At 49.9% G+C, this 19,349-nt stretch overlaps 1 protein-coding gene across 1 annotated transcript in view; it reads left to right on the top strand.

Annotated features, from left to right (window-relative positions):
• Nucleotides 1-3,682: 3,682 nt before the first annotated feature.
• NXN (nucleoredoxin) overlaps nucleotides 3,683-19,349 on the top strand; it is a 48,305-nt gene continuing 32,638 nt past the window's right edge. Inside the window, exon 1 of the mRNA XM_052688638.1 lies at nucleotides 3,683-4,056. Coding sequence (XP_052544598.1) covers nucleotides 3,736-4,056 — 321 coding nt within the window. The 5' untranslated portion in view covers nucleotides 3,683-3,735. The remainder of the gene's footprint in view (nucleotides 4,057-19,349) is intronic.

Below are 19,349 nucleotides of genomic sequence, written 5' to 3'. Positions count from 1 at the left end.
TGCTTATACCCTGTCTCAGTGACTTGCAGCTGTGATGTCACCTCCCAAAAATGTAAAGCCTCGTTAATGTTTCACCTTCCCCTTTGCTCCTTTGGCTAAGATGTGACATCATGCAGCGCTGTGCAGGAGTGGTGAATCATAGCCTTTGATAAGTGCCATGATAGAATCTGGGCACCACAGGTCACCACAGTGTCTGATCCCGCTGTGAGCTGATCCTCGAGGCTGCAGGAGTCCGAGCTGCCTGCAAATCTGCACCTTTGGGGCAGCTGTGAAGAAATAGAAGTTGTCAGCAGTGGATGATGAACGTCCCTCCTGGCAGTCACAAGTCCACTGCCTGAGGACAGAGGGGTTCCTGTGGTGCCTGGAGGCAGGAGGGGACAGACAATGCTCTGATGGTACCATTCAGCCCTCGACAAACTGAGTGTGTGAATCCCTTTCAAGTTTGCTGTGATCCTGCTGGGACAAAAAAAAAAAAGAATAAATCCCGTGCTGGCAAAGAGAACCAACAGAAACCTGGGGAAAAGAATAAAACCTTTCTTCTTCGAGCTTAGGGGGTACCTAAAATTGTTGCACTAGATGACCTTGGAGGTCTTTTCCAATTTTAATGGTTCTGTGATTCTTTACAGTGGCACCTGCAGGCTCTGGGCTAATGGAATGCCTGACATGCACAGAGGAGTTGTGATGAGGCAAGCTGAGCCTCGTGCTGGCACATTTGCTCCATCCCTTTCCATAGCAGGGATAGGGACGGTTCCAGCTGCCCCGTGGCATCTGTGGAGCCCATCTGCTGGAGCCTCAGCCAGATGGTGAGGGTCAAAGGTAGGCTAGCCTTGAACCCAGCTCTCCCAGCAGCCCGGATGTGTTGCAACATCAGGGAGAAGAATTTGAAGGGTCAAATTCCTCCAGAGTGTAACATCACTGAGTTGGGTCAGTTCAGACCTCCAGCGATGTGCTCAGGCAGCCTGGTACCTTAACATGGTGGTGTTTAAAGGAATTAATGTGTGACTGGTGAGGAACCGGCTGGAGCACACAGCTGGGCTGCCCTCTGTGAGCTGCTTCCAACAACTGGGATCTTCTCAGCAATGCTGATGTAAATCCAGAATGGAGGAAATTCACAGCAGTGTGCAGCACTGGGAGAGCAGCAGCAGGCTTTTCCTCTGCAGATTTCCAGCAGAGTTTTCCTTCCCCGAGTTTTCGCCAGATCCGTACATCCATATTCTGAAATGCAGCCAACATCCTGCTACTAAAATAAACCTCACAAATGCACCGTGTCTGGAACCATTAAGATTAAGAGCTGCCATATAAGAAAAATGTCAGAACACAACAGATTTGTGTCAGACACTCATCTGTTTGAAGAAAGCCCCTTTCTTTTAAGGGACCTTGCTGTTGGCTGATGTCCAGATACCGTGGAAAATCCACTCCCCCCTGAGTTCAAAATACAGCTAAATTAGAAACTAAAGAGCCTTTTGCAATGAAGTTGAGTTTTATTTAAGCATCAGACCCTAGGAGAGCATGATCAGAGCTGCTGTCTGGCCAGGGATGGATGGAGCACACAGGTTTGGCACTGCTGTACAGGGGACATCCCAGAGCAGCCATCTTCAGACAGCTCCTCATGTGTAACCATCTGACTGCTGAGAAAGTTGCTGTTTGTATGTACATATATAGCAAACAGTGCTAATGATTTCAGGCTACAGTGACCCCAGCTGCAGGGCAGCCTCTCTATTGGGTATGCAGGGACAGATTTCCTGTTTAAACTCACACAAGTGTTCTCAAGTTTCCCCATGTGCTCAGCACTGAGGCTGCACCTTGAGTTGTGCGTTCACTGCAAGAAAGACATTGAGGCCCTGGGATGCTTGCAGAGAAGGGCTGTGAGCACAAGGCTTATGGGGATTGGCCGAGGGAGCTGGGATTGTTCGATGTGGAGAAGAGGAGGCTCAGGGGGGACCTCATTGCTCACTACAGCTCCCTGAGAGGAGGATGTGGTGAGGTGGGAGTCCTCTGCTCCCAGGTAACTGCAATGGGATGAGAGGAGATGGTCTCGCGTTGCACCAGGGGAAGTGCGGGTTGGATGCAGACTCCGTAAGTTCATCCTGCAGGTCGCCTGGCTTCTTTGTACCCGTGTGAACTGGTGTTCCGCTGCTGTTTGCACCGCCAGCTGTAGAATAACAGGAGGACATCCGACAGCGCAGCGCCCAGTAAGGCTCCGCGGGCGGCGGGAGGTCCCGGCTGCAGTTCCGCCTTCAGCCGCGCGGTGGCGACAGAGGATCGGGGAGCGCGCTCCGTGCGGAGCCGGTGGGTCGGGCGAAGGAAGCGGGGTCCGATCCGCCGGGTTCCGCTCTCCGACACCGCATCTCCTTACCCTATGGGGCTGCAGGTGGGCTGCCAGCCCTTTCCCCGTTTGATCTGGTTGCTCTTTAAGAGCAAGCAATGCTTTTTAGTTGCTCTGTGTCTCTTCTACTTGGTTCAACGAGCACAGGTCAGGCCCATTGACTGCAGCCGTAATTTTTACAGCTGCTACATAGGTTCATTGAGTTCAGGGCCACAGGCTCAAAACCAGCTCCCCTGCCCTAATGAGCCCCAGTACTTAATTAATGTAGATAAGGCGGGACAAATAAAAACAAGGCAAAACTCCTCTGGCTTTGAACCACCCCGAGGGAGCAGGTCTTGGCACAGGAAAAGAGAGATTGTAATGCTGTAATAACAGTGATAATTAATTGTATTTATAAAGCATCCCCTGATGGTTCTGGATGCCATACAATGTTAAGCATCGTTGGAAGCAGCAATAACAAGAGGCCCAATAAGGAAGGGCTGCAGAAATCGGTGTCTGCACAGCGGCCATTGGGAGAATCTGCAGGGCTGACCCAGGAAAGTGAATGGGGATAAATGGGGATAAATGGGGATAAATGGGGATAAATGGGGATAAATGGGGATAAATGGGGATAAGGGGAGCACATTTGGGTCGTGAGGAGCAAATCTGTTCCAGTTCCTGGTTTGTGTGTCACGACCCAGGCATTATTTCCTCTCTGTATTGCAGCCAGGTGGAATAAAGGCTGGAAAAGACCTCTAAGATAATCTTACCACATGAGTTAAAGCTGTAGTTTCACAGAATCCAGTCCACCAGTGCCCCCACCACAAATTCTGCCCACTAACCGTGTCCCTAAGCAGCACATCTGCATGGACCTGGAACACTTTCAGGGATGGGGACCTTCCCAACTCTCTGAGCAGCCTCTGCTACAGCATCACGGCTGTTTTGGAAGAGAAATGTTTCCTAAAACCCAACCAGGTCCTTTTCCTCCACGCAACCTTCTGGCCCACACATGGGGCTGTTATGGCCATCCAAAATCCGGGAAGAAAACCCTCTTTAATTCGGGTGTGCTGTCAGAACCACAGCCCGGCACTTGGGGATGCAGCCCATCGATCCCGTGCACTTCAGGATTCCCTTTCGGTTCCCTCGCTCCGCGGATGGAGCTACGCCGCAATTCGTGTCGCTTTGTGAAAAACAACGAGCACTTTCCAGGCTTCCCGAAAGCTCTCCCCGTCCGCTCCGACCCACCGGGCCGAGCACGGCTCACCGCCATCAACCACCCCCCCCCCCCTCCTCAGCACCACCCCGGTGCCGCCGGGGGTCGGGCCGGGCGCGGCGGGGGCGGGCCTGAGCGCACAACAGCGCCCCCTGGCGGGCCGGGCGGAGCGGAGCGGAGCAGAGCGGGATCGGGGAGCGGAGCGGAGAGGCGCGGGATGGCGGGCGCCCTGGCGGAGGTGCTGGGCGAGGTGTTGGTGTCGGCGGACGGCGAGGAGGTGGCGGTGTCGGCGTTGGCCGCCCGCGGGGTTTCGTTGGTTGGGCTGTATTTCGGTTGCAGCCTCAGCGGCCCCTGCGCGCAGCTCGGCGCCAGCCTGGCCGCCTTTTACGGGCGCTTTAGGGGGGAGGCGGCGGCGGCGAGCGGAGCTCAGCGCCTCGAGATCGTCTTCGTGTCGGCGGAGCAGGAGCAGCAGCAGTGGCAGGAGGCCGTGCGGGCCATGCCTTGGCTGGCGCTGCCCTTCGCCGAGAAACACCGCAAGGTGAGAATCGAAGCCGCGGGGAGGCAGAGGGGCTTTGTCCGGGGGGCGGCGGGCCGGAACGCAGCGCGGGGGGGAGCGGAGCTTCCGGAAAGTTCCGAGACCCCGGGGCGGGCGGTGGGGAGCGGGCGTGAAGCTGGGGGTGAGGGGGGGGGGCTTGGGTTTCTATGGGCTGTTAGAGGGGGTCGGGTGGTTGGGAGGCTCGGAGCCGGGCTTTGGTTGCTGGTCGAGGTGGCGGAGCTGAGCCGGCGCTGCTCGGTCGCGGTGTTTGCATAGCAGCTGATCGCTGCGCTGCGCTACAAGTTACGGCCCCTCATCGGCGGCGTTTCGGCTGAAAGACGGAGAAATGGCAGACGGAAAGAGCTCCGTAAAGCACGCAGAGCCGGGCTGCGAAGGAAAGAGCGGATTTTCAGATTTCGACGAGTTCCCGGCTTTGCTATTTAAAAGAAAGAAAGAAAAAAAAAAAGTCTCTACAAATCCGATCTTCCCTGAAACCATTGAGCAATAACGAGAAAGATGGAGCCCCGCCGTGCCATTTCTCAGCGTCTTGCTGGAGCGTAATTGCAGCTCCTGGCTGAGTGCTGGGAGCTTCACCCCACAGCTTTGGGGCTGAGCTCCGTAAGGTGCGGCTGTGCCTGAGCATCCCTGGTGCAGAGGAGGCTCCTCCATCCCCAGCGGGCTCTGAGCCCTCTGTCTGCATCAGCACGGACATCTTTAAGACGTTCGCTGCCATCTGGGCTCGCTGTTGGGTGTCCCCTATCCTGAGCAGCGTCAGTGGTGACATTTCAGCTCGTTCTGCTCAGTGCAGGGTTGGTGTTTGGGTGCTGCGCTGAAGGCTCCGATTTCCCTTGGAAGCCAAAGCGCTGCTGTGTGGGCGCTGGGGTCGGTTTGTTCAGTGAGGAACTTGCTTCGTCCCTCAGAGGAATTGCATCCAAAGCTGCTGTCTTGAGAGCCAAAAGCTCTCAGTGCAGGGGCACGGGAGGGTTGTGGTTCCAATTAGAAGCTGGCAGTTTCCCTGCAGAACGTTGCAGATTGTTTAGATGGGGGACTTTCTGCCTCTCGTATTTGCTTTGAAGATTCCACTTCAGCAGAGTTAAACTGTTGGGATGTAGTTGAAGTGGAAGGTGGCATTAATTTCATATTCTGGTCAGTGCTTCCATCTATTAGATTGCGAGAAAACGTGAAATTAAAAGATTATAGGGTCTTAAATTCTTATTCCAAGAAACCCTGAGTTAAATTCAGGATTATTTTTGTGCGGAGTGTAAAGTAATCGAAGCTTGTGCTGTATATTTTCAAAACTAAGCAGATGTGATGTGGCTTTGGAGGAAGTTTAATCTGCGGATAACAGAGAACCTATTTGTAAGTTATAAGGGCAATTATGTCAGGATATCAGGTTTCTAAACAGGAGATTTATAATCTGTAGCTCAGGCAGCTCCAAGACTCCTCGTATAATGGGCTGATTTTTAAATAGTCGGGCTAACGACCTGGCTGTCTAGAAAAGCACAAACTTTCTATTTTTCAAACATGTGCCAGCAGGAGCCGGGGGTGTGCAGCATATGTTCAGTACCTTGCAGGCTTAATTTGTTTTGAAACAAAAGCATTAAAAAAAAACGCAGGCCGTCTTGTTGAGTTATGGCTCTTTTGCTCTGAAGGCTCTTTTTGAGCTCGGTGTGAGCCAAGCCCTGGAGAATTGTGTAGATTTAGTAGCAAAAAGGCATCGTGTGGATACAGAACAGGGATGAGAGAGAGGGAGAGATGTGGGAGATTTGGGCAGGGAGCTGAACCTCATCCCTGAGCGCTCGGCCTCAGTGCATTGCCCAGCCTGGAGGTTTGGGAGAACCGCTGCGTGTTGGTTTGTTGGAGGCTGTGACAGCATTGGCTGGAGATGAGTTATTGTCCGTGTTGCTGCTGCTCGGAATTATTGAACATCATGGCTCTTACGGTGCTGGTTTCCTGCTTGTCAGACTGCTGAAATATTTATCAGTGCAGGCGTTGCCTATCTCTGGTGCACATTTGTGGCTCTGGGCAGCCTGGCCCTGGTGGTTGGTGACCCTGCACATAACAAGGGGTTGAAACTAGATGGTCGTTGTGGTCCTTTTCAACCCAGGCCATTCTGTGATACTCTGTGGTGGTTTTTGTTCTTTGTATTTCTCCCTCTTTCCAAGCTCTGGCACTGGATTGAAGGAGCTGCTTCCTTTTGGGGCTGGCAGTAAAATTCCCACAGTCCTCAGAGGAAAACAGCATCTTGCTCCTATGGTAATTGGAGCAAGCAGTATGGGCTGTCAAAGGAAACAGCCACTCCTCATGGAATTCCTCAGTAACTCAATAATGCCAGGCTGCAGATAGCAAGGGCGGAACAGTCCGCAGAGACCAGCTGAATTGGGGAAACTTCAGCATCTAGCAATTTCTGTTTCCAAACGAGTAATAAAAGAGAGCAGCAGAAGTCAGCAAACATGTGGACGTGGGGAAAGCCTTTGATTAATGAGGAGGATGGCACCGTGCTTCTGTCTGAGCCACAGACAGACATGTTATTGGCTTTTTTCAAGAGCACCGAATGAGATCGGAGGCCTTGGGCTCTTCATGCACAGCCCTCAATGAAGCAGTTTGTGTTTGGCTTTGGGGACAGATAATGCAGCTGTTGGTAATTGATTTATCTTCTGGTAGTGCCCGGAGTTGCTGAGCAGAGCATGAGAGAGAGATGTCGATCCGTGCCTTTGTTTTTTTGGGGCTTTTGGTTTAGCATCACCCTGTCGTTATCTGCTTGCACAAACAGCTGCTCAAGTTTTGGAGAATTGGTTTAATGATGGCAGTAATTGCTGACTGCTGCCCCAGCTCAGTAATGTCAGCAGCCCCATCTGCCTTTGTGCCCTGTCCCAGGATGGGATGAGATGGGACAGCAGCCCCACCACCTCCTGGGACCATCTCCAGGGTCTCCTGTCACCTGTGTTGGGTGAATTTAGGAGCCTTTGGGATGTTTATGGCACAGATCCTTCTGCAGGAGCATGCCGTGGGTATCAGGAAAAGGAAAGAGTGGTGCTGCAGTGGCGCGGCTGCCCAGGGAGCTGGAGGATTCCAGAGTGTGATTCTGTCCCCCCAGCTGTGTGTCCTCTTAGTGGTCTTTGCTACAGAAGTGCCCCGTTTTGGTGTCAGCTACGTGCTGTCCCTGTGTATGGCAGCATGGCAGAAGGGTCAGTAGAGTGGAGGAGAAATAGTGCTGCTGGGTCTGCACTGATATCCTGAGCTGGAGGAGACTGCCAAGGGACCATCAGAGATCGTCACTGGGAGAGAAGCACTGCATTTTTTGCTGTTGTTATTTTGCCCTTGCTTTTGTTTTTACTCGTTACTTATTTGGCACAGTCATCTCTCTCTTTTTAATCCTGGTTTTCCTAATTGCACTGTCTTGGTGCAGCCATTCTGAGCACAGCGGTGTCTGTTCTGTGCTCTGCCTCCCAATTTCTGTTTTCTTTCTACTGTATTTCTGTGTCTGCTTGAATGTTGCCCATATGCGTCCTGGCAAGGCAGAACTGCTTCCAGTGGGGCTGGAAAAGTTCTTTTCTGCTTTTAAACAAATGCAAAGCACATTTATTACATTTCTGTGATTGCTCTGTGAAGTCTCTGAAAACAATTTGAAGCTCTTTCTGCTCATGCTGGTAAATATGTTTTGCTTGGTTTTCCTTTATCTTAAGGCTGGATTTGTGTATGCTGGTCTGCGTGTTATCTCCCACCCTAATATAAAATGTGAGTTCTGTGACAGAGAGGCGTGTAGTCTGTCTCTGTATGAGAGAAAAGCCTCTTTGTTTTGCCCTCAGGAGGTGGAAGGAGCTGGCTCTCCGTTTTGGATGCTATTTTAGTGGCTAGTCAAATGCAATGGGTGAACCTGACTGGACAGGCTTGGGAGAGCCTGCATTGTGAGTGCATCTCCATCTCTGCAGGTAAAAGGTTGGTTGTGAGATGGAGGCTAAAATGTGACCACGTCTCATGAAGTCTATTACAACAAATATTCATTTCTCATTATTAGTAGATTTTTTAGCGTTTTCTGTCCTTTGTCCCCAAGAAAAAGTTCTGTCTTTCTGCTTAAGAACACCTCCAGCTCTGCTAATGAGACTGCACTGAGAATGATCTGGGATGCACTGCAGCACCAACTGGGCTGCAGTTATTGAGGTGAAAATGCCATTAAATTACACTGTCTGCTTGTTTTGTGGGGAGGTGGGGAGACTCCAACCTTTGCATACAGCTTAAGATATACCCTGGTTTTCAGGGACTTTCCTCTTTGCCGTCACCATCTGCTGAGGCCTGGGAGGCAAAGTGGTCAGCACAGATGTGGGATTTGTCTGACAGAAGATTTGGTAAATCACTTGAAGCAGCTTTTGAGTTTCATCATATAAAACTATCCAGTTAATAACTTTCAGCTGTATCCCTGACTTTGTGTTTTCAGGGTGGGAATGTGTATGAAATTGTTGGCTCGCAGAGACACGGATTTGAAAAATATGGACTTTTCATGACATCAGGCTATTGAGTAAGAAGCAAGGCATTAACAGCACCAAGTGATGCTTTGTTTGCTTTGAAGCTCACTGGTTCTGGAGCACGGGGATGGGAGATCTGTGGGAGCAGCAGTGAGGAGCCCGTGTGCTGTTTTTCATTGTGGCATCTTAATCCAGATGTTGAAAATGAAAGATGTTTAAAAATGCAAGCCTGACAGTTTTGTTTGTTGCTTTCGGGTTGCAGAGGCAGCTTTACTCTTTAAACTAATCAGCCCACTTCCAGCAGTGCATTTTTTTGGAAGCTGAAATGCTTTCCAGGACAAGGTACAGAATTAAGATCAATTCTGAGAAGTACAGCAGTGAACTTTTAAATATGACTCAGGAATGGCGATTCAGTGTTTCCACATGGTGAGGACAGCACCAAAGCCAAAACATTCTCTAATTCTTGTTGATGACGCTTTTCCAAATTAATTCTAAGCATGTTTCAGACAGCTCTGCAGCTCTGCACTGACCCTCTGTGCAGCTCACAGTTGTGCAAAGCCCCTGATCTTTCAGCGGAATCCCAGCCAGCGCTCACAGGCTGTGGATAAAATCCAGGCCCTACAATACCACTGCTGACGTCCTTGGAGCTTGGGTTTTGCATCCAAAACGTGGCTCAGTGAGCACTTGCTCAGGGGAAAATCCGTGTTGTGCATGTCTTGCTGATGTGTCATCTGCTGTGCTGTTCATTGCATCCTTCAGTTGATAAGAGCAGATAGTCGAGGTGCTGCTCTGATGCCTTTGGCATCATTCCCCAGACCTCAGGGGTCTCTGGATAAGGCCCACGCTCTGCTCAGTTCCTCCCAGCTCTGCTGGCTTGCAGCTGGGTCTCGTGCTGGCATTTCCTTTGGGTTGTGACCCATCCCCACTGCCCCGGGCTTTTCAAGCAGCTTGATAACATTTAGGTTGGAAATGCTCATTTTTCAATACTGAAAACGCTCCCTTTTGTACCATCACCTGTAGTTTTCTGTAGGTACTTCCTAGTGCTGTAGAAGGTCTGTGTGAAATGTTCATTGTTAGCAGATAAAAGTTTTGAGAGTGTCGAGGGATTTGGGGAGTTTTTTGATCCTTTCTCACGGACATATTTGTCATGTTTCAAAGCAGCTCATGGTGAGGTTAGCTCATGCTGGCCAGGATAAGGTTTCACTTCTGTGTTTTACATTCCTGCCTTTTCAGCAACGTTCCCAGCATAGAAGTTGGGGTATGGTTTTAATCTAAGCATAGTCAAAAGATACTGCACTTCACAGCAAGCAGACCAGCCCTGCTGCCCAGCAAAGCAGATGGAACAAAGCCATCGTCTGCTCTGCGTTGTGCTGGCAGATGGAGGGGTGCAGGTGAAGTGGGGTGCTGCTGGGGCTGCAGTGCACCCAGCTGAGCCCAGGAGAGCGATTTTGGGCAACCTCTGCATGCTGAGAAGCTGCTCGCTGTGCTGGGCTGTGCGAGTTGCTTCCTCCTCCTTTTTCTCCTTCCCCTCTCAGTTTTATCCGGGAAACAAGTTCCAAGCAAAATATTCCAAAGTGATACTTAATTACTCTTTAAAATGCAACTATTTGTCTTATCAGCCATGTGGATTTCTGTTTGCTGCTTTGATTTGACAGTGAGTAGTTTGTCATTTTTAAAAAGCTTACACACTCCAGGAATCTGTGATTTTTATGCTTTTGAAAGGAGAGATGTTGAATTAACTGCTGCTTTGAACTATTCACGGATAATTTCAGGCCCCCTGCTTTCAGCAACTAACAAGCTGACTCCTGAGCTTTCAGGCTGGGTTGAATACTGAATAATCATGACTTTGTAGCTGTATGTGTTCTTTAAACCAGTTCCATAACACATCACAGCATAGTACGCCGTGCTTGAGATGCTCTCCAGACAGATTACTTTGTGCTAATGCCATCTCCATGCACGAACAATTAGGGAAGGGAAGAGTAACGCAAACGTGGTGAGGGTGTTTGGATTCCTTGTGACTTGTGCTTTGTATACATTAATTTCCTTTAGTTTCCTTCCCCCCAGCCCTTTCTGGTCTTTATGCCTTCACGCTCCGCGTTGGGTTTTATTTTAGCTTTCAGCAGGGGACATCTGATTTGTTTGAATTCCAGCCATGCCATGCAGCCCTGCTATGGGATGCGCTTTCAGAGCCATTTCTGAGATGAGCAGCTGCAGTTGTAGGCACTTGAGGGACCTGTCCATGGCTGCAGAAAGCAAATCTGTGCTGCTGGGACCATTAAACCCCTCCACCTCGGTGAGTCTGTATTTCAAGTAGGCAACACGGGCAAAAGGCATGGGGAGATTAACAGCCCAGAGAAGTCGTACAGGAAATCCGTTCCAAAGGAGGGCATTTAATCTGGACGCATTCCAGACCTGTGCCTTCAGCCCAGCATCGTCCCCTTCCCTTGGTTCCTTTTGAGGGGAGCTGGGGGCTTTGTCCCATTGGGCTGCAGCAATGCTGGGAATGAGATGAGGAGTTGATGAATAAGCAAAAAGGCCAGTAGAGCAGCTCTCTTTCCCACTAGAGAATTTAAACAAGTATCCAGATTAAAGCATGAGCATCCTGTGCATATGTTCTGCTGTGCGGCAGCTCAGCACATCATCATCTTAAGTTTCCTGAAGAAAATGCAGTGTCTTGTTGTTTGGGTTTAGAGTACACGGAATTAATGGAAGGGTGGAACTAAACAGATGCAGTTTTCAGCGTATTCTCACGCCTGACTTTCAACACCATGAACAATTGAAATCAACAATTAATATGTAAAGAATTTGTGGTCTTTATTTAGTTTGAGTGCCTGCCTGCTGCTGTTGCGTCAGGGCATTGCATGTTGCAATATGATCAGCCCCCTGCCCGGAGCACAGCAAGCCCTTCTGCTCTCAAAACAAAGACGAGAGAGCTCTGAGGATGTTCCTGCTCCCTGTGCTGGCATGGTGAGAACCTGGTCTGTGGAGTGAAATCCCAAGGGCTGCACTTCAGGTGAGCTGTGCCGTGGTCACTGCAGGGCAGTGAGCTGTGCCAGGCCCCAGGAGCGTGAGTGTGGGAGCCCCTGCACTGCAAAAGCAAACTCAAGGCACAGCAAATCTTGCAGTGCTTGCTCGAAGCCCACGGAGTCCTTGGGAGGAGGAATGCAGCAGGGTGAGCAGAGCCAGAGACCTCCTTGCTGCCTGGGGCAAGGGCAGAGACGAGTTTCCCAGGCAGAGAAGTGCAGCAGGAGGGCAGTTTATGAGGCTGTGCTTTGTGATTTCCACCCTTGCAGGGCTGGAGCTTGTGCTGCCCAACCAAGAGGAGAGAGTTTGGAGTCCTCTGGAAGCATTTTGTCCATCTTTACGACTGCGGCTAAATGAAATTTGAGTTTAAAATATGTTAAAGGAGGAACGGTGCAAAGGTCCCCAGTTAAAATCAGTTTGCCAAAGTTACCAGCTTTTTATTTTGTGGCTGAGGTATTAAAAAGAACTGGCTAGTGGCATCCAGGGATGCCCAGGTGTGCTGGCTGGGGGCAGCTCAGTGACCCCATAGGCTGCTGAGAAAGGAGCCTTGTTTTATGTCTCAGTGCAAGGATTCAGGAATCTGGGTGAGAATTAGGTAATATTTGCAGAGGAGAGTGAAGTACAACTGGAACTAATTGCAACTGTGTGAGTGAGCTGCTGAGAGAAATTCTACTTCTCCCATGTTCCCAAGAGACTTCCAGTGGAGAGATGAAGTCATAGCCTTTACTTCACGAGCATTAACTCAGGATGCTGACAAATGAGCGCTGGTGATTAGTGCCTGACCAGTCGGGGAGAATGTTGCCCCTGGCTTTTCCCCCTGCCTCTGCTTGGAGGCTGCTGCCCTCGGCGCAGGGCTGGCAGAAGCAAGTGCTGACGCCCACAGTGCGCTAATTGCCAGCTCAGCGTATTCTTCTGAGCTGTCGGTGCTTTGGCAGGCGTGCCAGCTCTCAACCGGGCAGCTCCAGAGCCAAGTCACAGCAGCTTCCAGAAATTGTACAAGGCAGATGGAGCCTTGGACGGACGGGTGGGCAGGCAGGCAGGCATGAGCAGCTCTCCTTGTAATCGCCCGAGTGCGGCTTGCCAGGACGTCTCCTTCAACACCAGAGCCTGTGCCCTGTGCAGGGGGTGTTAATTGTACCCGATGGTCTGAGCCCTGCTTCCAGAGCAAACAAATGGGTTCAGGATCTCACCCCTGCAACTTGCAGCATCGCTACGAGAGTCCCTTTTGGAAAAAGTGTGAAATTTATGGTAATATGTGCTGAGGATCTTATGGCAGGTCTGAGCTGCTAAGTCCTCTAAACCTGAGCCCACGGCTTCATTGACAGGGCCTCTCACTTTGCTCCGCTCCAAGCTTATGGTTTCACTGCTCCAATATTTTTCCATACATGGAAGCATTCCTGCCCCAGCCTGGGCTAATCCTGACATGCCACTGTATCTGGATGTTAGCTCATTTCTTGCAGCTGACACTGTACAAAGGCTGATCTCTGAACTGGCTTTTGTTTTAAATAGATTTAAGTCAACCAGCAGAAGTCTCACCCCATAGGTAAGCAGGAAAAAAAAGAAAGCGTGGTTATCTGGTTTACCTACCTTGCAGGGCTGCTGGGTGGATGAACTGGTCCACGGTAACGCTGCGCTGTGGAAATGCGTGGTATGTAAATGCCAAAGGGAACGTGGCTTGTTTTACCTGGATCTGTTTTGGTTTCCTGGCACAAGCCCCCCAGTTTTACTGCAGCAGCTTTGCTTGCCTCTTCTCTGCTCTGAGCCCATTCCCCACTGGGGCCATCCCCTGTCCCCACCAGGAGATGTGGAGGCAGAAGAACAGAATCCAAAGGTTCGCCCCCACGCTATGTGGTGGTTCAGAAGGACTATTCTGACTCTTCCAAAGTGTCAGTATGATGGTCTGAGCTGTGGAACAACCTAAACCATCTCTGCTTGGTTGTTTCAGCCCTAGAGAAGTGCACCAGGAGGAGTTTGTGGGCATGGCTTCTCCTTTATGGATGATGTGTGGGACAGCAGCACTCCTGTGTGCAGGAAGGGGCTGTGGGACTGTTCTTGATATTGAATTATGATTTTTTTTCTTCATCAGGTTTTTCTGGATACTGCTCTGGTGCTCTTAGAGCAAATTGAAGGGCACCAGGCTGCAAATCCTGCCAGACAAGTAATGCCTGGGTGCATAGCTTACAACAGGAGTGCGCTTCTTTTATCAACTGATAGCTACTGTTTAACAGGGCAAGGAGCTAGGCTGATTTTACTCTAAGCTGATGACTGTACGAGCTTATTTTTAAGGGTGCTCCCTCTTTAATTCTGGTTTGTGGCTGTAGGGCAGAGATTGCATTGCTGCCACATTACAAGCTGCTTATAACTACCTCTTGCCTGTAATCTTTGTGCTCTGGGAGCTCTCTTGGTGCCAGGGGCTTTTCCAATGCTTCTGTGGCTTCTCCACTGCATGCAATGTGAGCCTGGCCAGCGCTGCCTGCTGCCCCCCGCTGCTGCGCTGCACGCTCCCCAAATCGCTTCGTTCCAGGGTTAGAAAAGACCCATTTTTGTGTCCTAAGCACTGGATTTCACAGATACATAAGGGGAGAGGCCTTAATGCCTTGTGCTTGATCGGCTAATCGGAAAGCATGGGAAGTTTTTCATAGGAAGATTTGCTGCCTGGCTTTGCGGTGCAGGTTAGCACAAGCATGTTTTATTCCTGTAATGCAGCGGAGCAGCTGGATGCCTCCCACCATTGCTGCTGTTTATTTCTTTGATTTTGGTGGAGACACGCAGAAATAAATGAGGTGGGGGGTTCCTGAGAGCAATGTGGATGGCTGGAAATGAAGGGCAGAGATTACTTAAGTGATAATGGCATATTTTGGACTCCTTAAAGGAATGGAAGAAGCTGTGTGCTGCTGACCAGCAGCTTTCCTTGCACTGATCCTCAGAGCTTTGCAGGCCACCTCTCTTGCAGTGCTTTCTTGACTCTCACGCTTCCTGGCTGCAGGTTTAATTATTTGATGTGACAGGAGCACGCAGGACCCCATTTCGCACAAGGAGCCTGCACACAGCAGCCTGCTCCCAGGACAGGTTTTTGCCTAGAGAGGCAGTTTCCAAGCCAGTTAATTGCCAGGTTGTGAAGCAGAAGGGGATGGGGCTGTCCCTGCCGTTCCCTGCAGGCCAATTCCTGCCGGCTGCGTGGTGACAGTGGCTCTGGAAGAGCCTTGTCCCAGTGCCAGGGCAGGCTGGGGAGAGATTTTGCCCAGGGGACAGGCAGCAGCAGGAGGAGGGTGGCAGCGATGCCTTGGCTGGGGTGTCAACATGATTCTGAACTGCAGGAAGGTTCCAGATTTTAGTCTAAGAACTGAATGCCCCATGAGCAGCGTGTGCTGCGTGTTGCTGTTTGGCTTTGGCTGTCCGACCCTGTTCTGGGCCCCATCCAACATCTTCTTTTTGATGTTTGTGTTTGTGAGGTTTACTGCAGCCTTCACAGCTGAAACAGCGAAGTCTCTGGCATAAAAACTTTGCTAGGATAAAACTTGATAGGGTGAGAAGCCATCGAATGGCACCTCCATCTGTGGCCTTCCTGCTAATTACTGAATTAACGCCCCCAGGCGTTTTTGTTACCTTTTCTTCTTGCTGGTTAAAACTGGAGATCTGATTTAGAGCTCTGGGATAGGTTTGGGGAAAATAAGTGCCATAAAAACTGCTTACCTATGAGATGTATGGCTGATGGCACAAAACCACGTTACAACAAGAAGCAAGGGGACTTCATAGCTGCTGTCTGGGCAGATGCATCCCAAGCTGCGTGTGGCCATTGGGTCCTGGAGTGGAAATTGTCTGCAGCCAGTCCTGCAGCAAGCCATAGACCCCTGGGGTGGGCACCCACCGTGTCACTGAGTGACATGGAGCAAAGAGCAGAGCCTAGCGTGACACAGCCATGCTGCTGTTTGCAGAGGATGCCATGGGTAAAGATCAGGAGTTTTTAGGTTTTCTTTGCCAGGATGTAGCAGTGCTCATTACCACGCTTAATAGTGAAGAATCTAAAAATGTGATTCATCCATGAAGTATGTGATGGTAGAGTTGGGAAAATGCGTGCATGTGTTGGATGCTTCCTCTTAGGCGGTTGAGAAACCCTTGAGTGTAGCATTTGTTGTTTTACTAAGTTGGGATTGAAATACTGAATGCTCAGAACATGCTAGCTCATGTCTGCTGCAGGAAGAGCTCAATTGCTCAATAGAAATGGCTTTTCATCCGGCCGCATTAAAGAGAAAATCAGCTCAAATCTATTGAGAAGATTATTGATATGTTTTTTTGTCATCTGCTCAGATTGCTGTTAGGAACCGTGGGAATGGCCTTGCAGGTACAGCTTGTGGTGAGGGAAGTCTTGCATGTGAGACAGCAAGGCACTTCTGTGCTGATGCTCACGCCTCTGGTATTTAGCCTGGTCTTTTGCTTTTTAATTATTACAGCAATTACAGTCACTTCTCTTGCTGTCCTGTTTGTTTTCCCTTATCATTATCAAAGGTGTTTGCTTTTGTCCGGAGCTTCCAGCCGCACAAAGTGTTGTGCAGGGTGCAGATGCAGCGCTGCACCATTCCCATTGAGGCCATGTCATGCTGTGCAGAGCTGCCAGACAACTGATTTGGGAATTGTCACTTATTTGCACTTTTCCAGTGCCTTGCTTCCACCTTTGAAAGCTCCTACCAGCAGAGAGATGGGTGTTTATGTGCTAAGAACCAGCTGCAGCACAGAGCTTGTTGTTCAGCACATCCTGCGCTTACAGCTCTTGTGCGAATGAATGATTGTGCTCCAGCCTTCCCTGTTAAGAGCCATTGAAGGGCACAGCAGGTTCTTTCACCTTGCTGAACTGAACGTTACTAAAGAAAATAAGTTTAATCAAGTCCAGACCTTTTTGCTGGAGTTGCTGCGCCCTTCCCACTGCGCCGCGCCGTCCCAGGCAGCGCTCCCCTGTTGTGCCAGTCGAGCCCTGCCTGTCTGTGGGGCTCAGAGCCCTCGGAAGAAAGGAGCAGAGCCCCAGTGGTCTGGCTTCCAACCCCCCGTCCCCCTGCCTGTCCAGGACCAGGCTTTGTTTTTGTTCAGGTATGAGCTCTTTTCTGTTCTGTTTACGCTCCACTTACCTAAAGAGCTTGGAGCCAGATGGTTTTCCTGTGGAGGATATAATTTCATTGGAGAGAAGCGGGGGTTTGTAAAACAATCCGTGGAATTAGTGGCACCTCAGCTCCTGCAGGGTCTCCCTGCCCCCTTTCTGGAATCTTATTTCTGTTCTTTGAAAGCTGAAATTTCCATTGCTGTTGATGCCCTGCCAGGCACTCTAGCAGGGTTACTTTCCCTTGGATGCAGTTCAAGAAACCATTGTTCCTTTTCTTTATCATTTGTCATCAAAGCGAGAGGAGCTTTCCCTGCACTTCCCTGCAGCCTCCAAGCACTGGGGAGAGCAGACGGCGTGTCCGCTCCTCAGACCTCTGACCAGAAACACCCATTTGAAAAGATTTCGGTGACAAAGGAGTCAAAGCCTTCATATCCTCAAGAAAATATACTTCAGTAATTTAAAAAATATGATACTGGATCTGCTCAGGGTATTGGCAGAGGTCTTGCTGAAAGCCCTCCTCCACAGATGTGAGGATCTGAAGGTGAAGACTTCATTCAGCACTGGGGGCTGTGTGTCAGTTTTATTGTATTTCCCTTGGGTTTAGGATTCGGGTGAACCCTTTCACATGGTCATAGCGTGTAGATTGTAAAAAACAGAAAAAAAATAAAAGAGAAGTACATTTAGGAAGGAGAAGAAAGGCTACAGTTTGCTTTTTGCTGCATGTAAGAGTTGGCTACAGGACATGCTGTTTTCTAGCTTTCATCTTGCTAATGTGCATGATTTAAATATGCTGCCCTGGTTGAATGCATCTGCTGGTGTCTGCTTCTTCATGTCCACATGGGTATCCCTGCCATCTCTAGATGCCATTTGACCTTGGCATAATGAAACTACAGCAGTGGTGTTGGGTGGAGGAAGAGTTTTCCTAGAGAGAATATGAAGGTTCTCTGGGTGCTGGGAGGAAATGTATGAGCGTTACTGACAGGAGAACTGGCTGAGCAAGTTAGCAGTGGGTTTGAGATAATAGCTCTGTGGCTTTTGTCTACCAGAGCCTGAGCAGTATTTGATGTGCAGACATGTTTTCAGACATTTCTCATAGAGAAGGTGTTGGCAGGTCTGTTGTTAACACTCCTGCCTTTAGGCCAAACTATTGAAATTTCAAGTTCAGCTTGAATCTTATTTCAATGGCTTGGAAGGCTGCAATCTGATGGGCCAAAACATCTTGTCCAACTCCAGCCCTTATTAGGAGCTTAATCTGAAGCGTGGCCAAAGCCAAATAAGGGGGAGGGCAGAAAAAGCAGTAGAATGGAACCAGAAATGTGCATCCAATTTACAGTATTCCTCTGCAGCCTTAATTCAGCCCCCTGCATGCGTTACAATTCAGTTTCTAATTATGGGATCCCGTCCTGCTTTTTCCATGGCACCCCTGCCCTTGCTGCTCACGCAGGGTTGACAGAGCTTGGGAAAGGAAATGGAAGCAACCCAGAAGGGGATGCGACCGTGTGCGTGGGACCTCTGCACTGGATGGTGCAGCATTTGGGGTGAGTTGTGGGAAGCAAGGAGGGATAAAGCTGTGGTAAAGGAGCCTGGAGCCCTGCTGGGCTTCTGCCGCAGGGTTTGTGTGCAGTGTGGGGCTCTTCAGGCACAATCAGTGCCTTTATTTCATGGGTCCCAATCCCAGGGCTGCTTTAGGAGTGCTGCGTGCTCCTGTTGCAGATGATCTCATGGGAAGCTGTACGTCAGACATTTAAGGCACTGCTCACTGCTGTTTATTTTTTAAAAAGTGAGCTGGAGGCTGCTTCTGGAACTGCGTCTGTGCCTCTTTTCTTCAGCTATAAAACGGAGGTGTTATGAATGTAGCTCTCTAGGTTTTACTGAAAATAAATGTACAGTCCTTTGAGAAGTATCCTAGCTCTGCAGTAGCAAAACGCCTTCATTTTTGCCTCTGAGCAGCGCGTGGAAAACCTGAAGTGAAGAGAGCTGAGCACCACCCAGCTTTTGTTTTCTCAAAGCGAATGTGAGTGGTTCCTCACTTCTGAGCTCAGTACCAACTGCATCAGGACTTCATGCACACGTGGTATGCGTCCGTGCTGTAAAGACCATGCACAAGTGGATCAAAGTGAAGCTATAGAGAAAACTTACTTCCAGCGCATCCTGGCTGTTTAGGGCTTGGCAACCTTAATGCAGCCCTACAGATATAATATGGTATAAATTATAGGGCTGGGTGAGTAAGAAGTTGTGTGTGGAGGGTACAGGCATAGCTGTGGCATACCTTACAGGGAAGCTTGATCCTGAGGGTGGTAATTCATTTGCTTTTCTGACCTGTAGCAGAAAGCAGGATGGTATGGGACCCTCCAGGAAGGATCCTGTGTGCAGTTGATGCCAGATGTCTGCTTTTGGCTTACCGGCCGTGGCTTTTGTTTCATCTTTAGGCTGGGCCACTGCTGCATGTTGGAGCCTTACTTGCAAAGCAGCTCATGTGTCCATCGAAGTCAGAGGTTGAGGAAGTTATTTTTTCTGTGGTTTTCTGGAACTTCATACTGTCGTCTGTCTCTAAGGAAGATGTGACGCACGATGGCTTTACAACTATGCAGCTCGATGGAGAGGCACGCAGCTGCCTATGCTGTCATAGGGATACTCTGGTGAGAGGCTTGCTAAGCAGAGGGGCAGCCTGTGTTTCTTCTCTTTCAGCCCAATCTCCTTCTCTCATAGTGTGGCTT

Source organism: Tympanuchus pallidicinctus, unplaced genomic scaffold (genome assembly GCF_026119805.1).
Source record: "Tympanuchus pallidicinctus isolate F22 unplaced genomic scaffold, pur_lepc_1.0 scaffold24, whole genome shotgun sequence".
Lineage (NCBI taxonomy): Eukaryota > Metazoa > Chordata > Aves > Galliformes > Phasianidae > Tympanuchus > Tympanuchus pallidicinctus.
The sequence above is the reverse complement of the archived record's forward strand: the minus strand, read 5'-3'. Positions and strand labels throughout refer to the sequence as shown.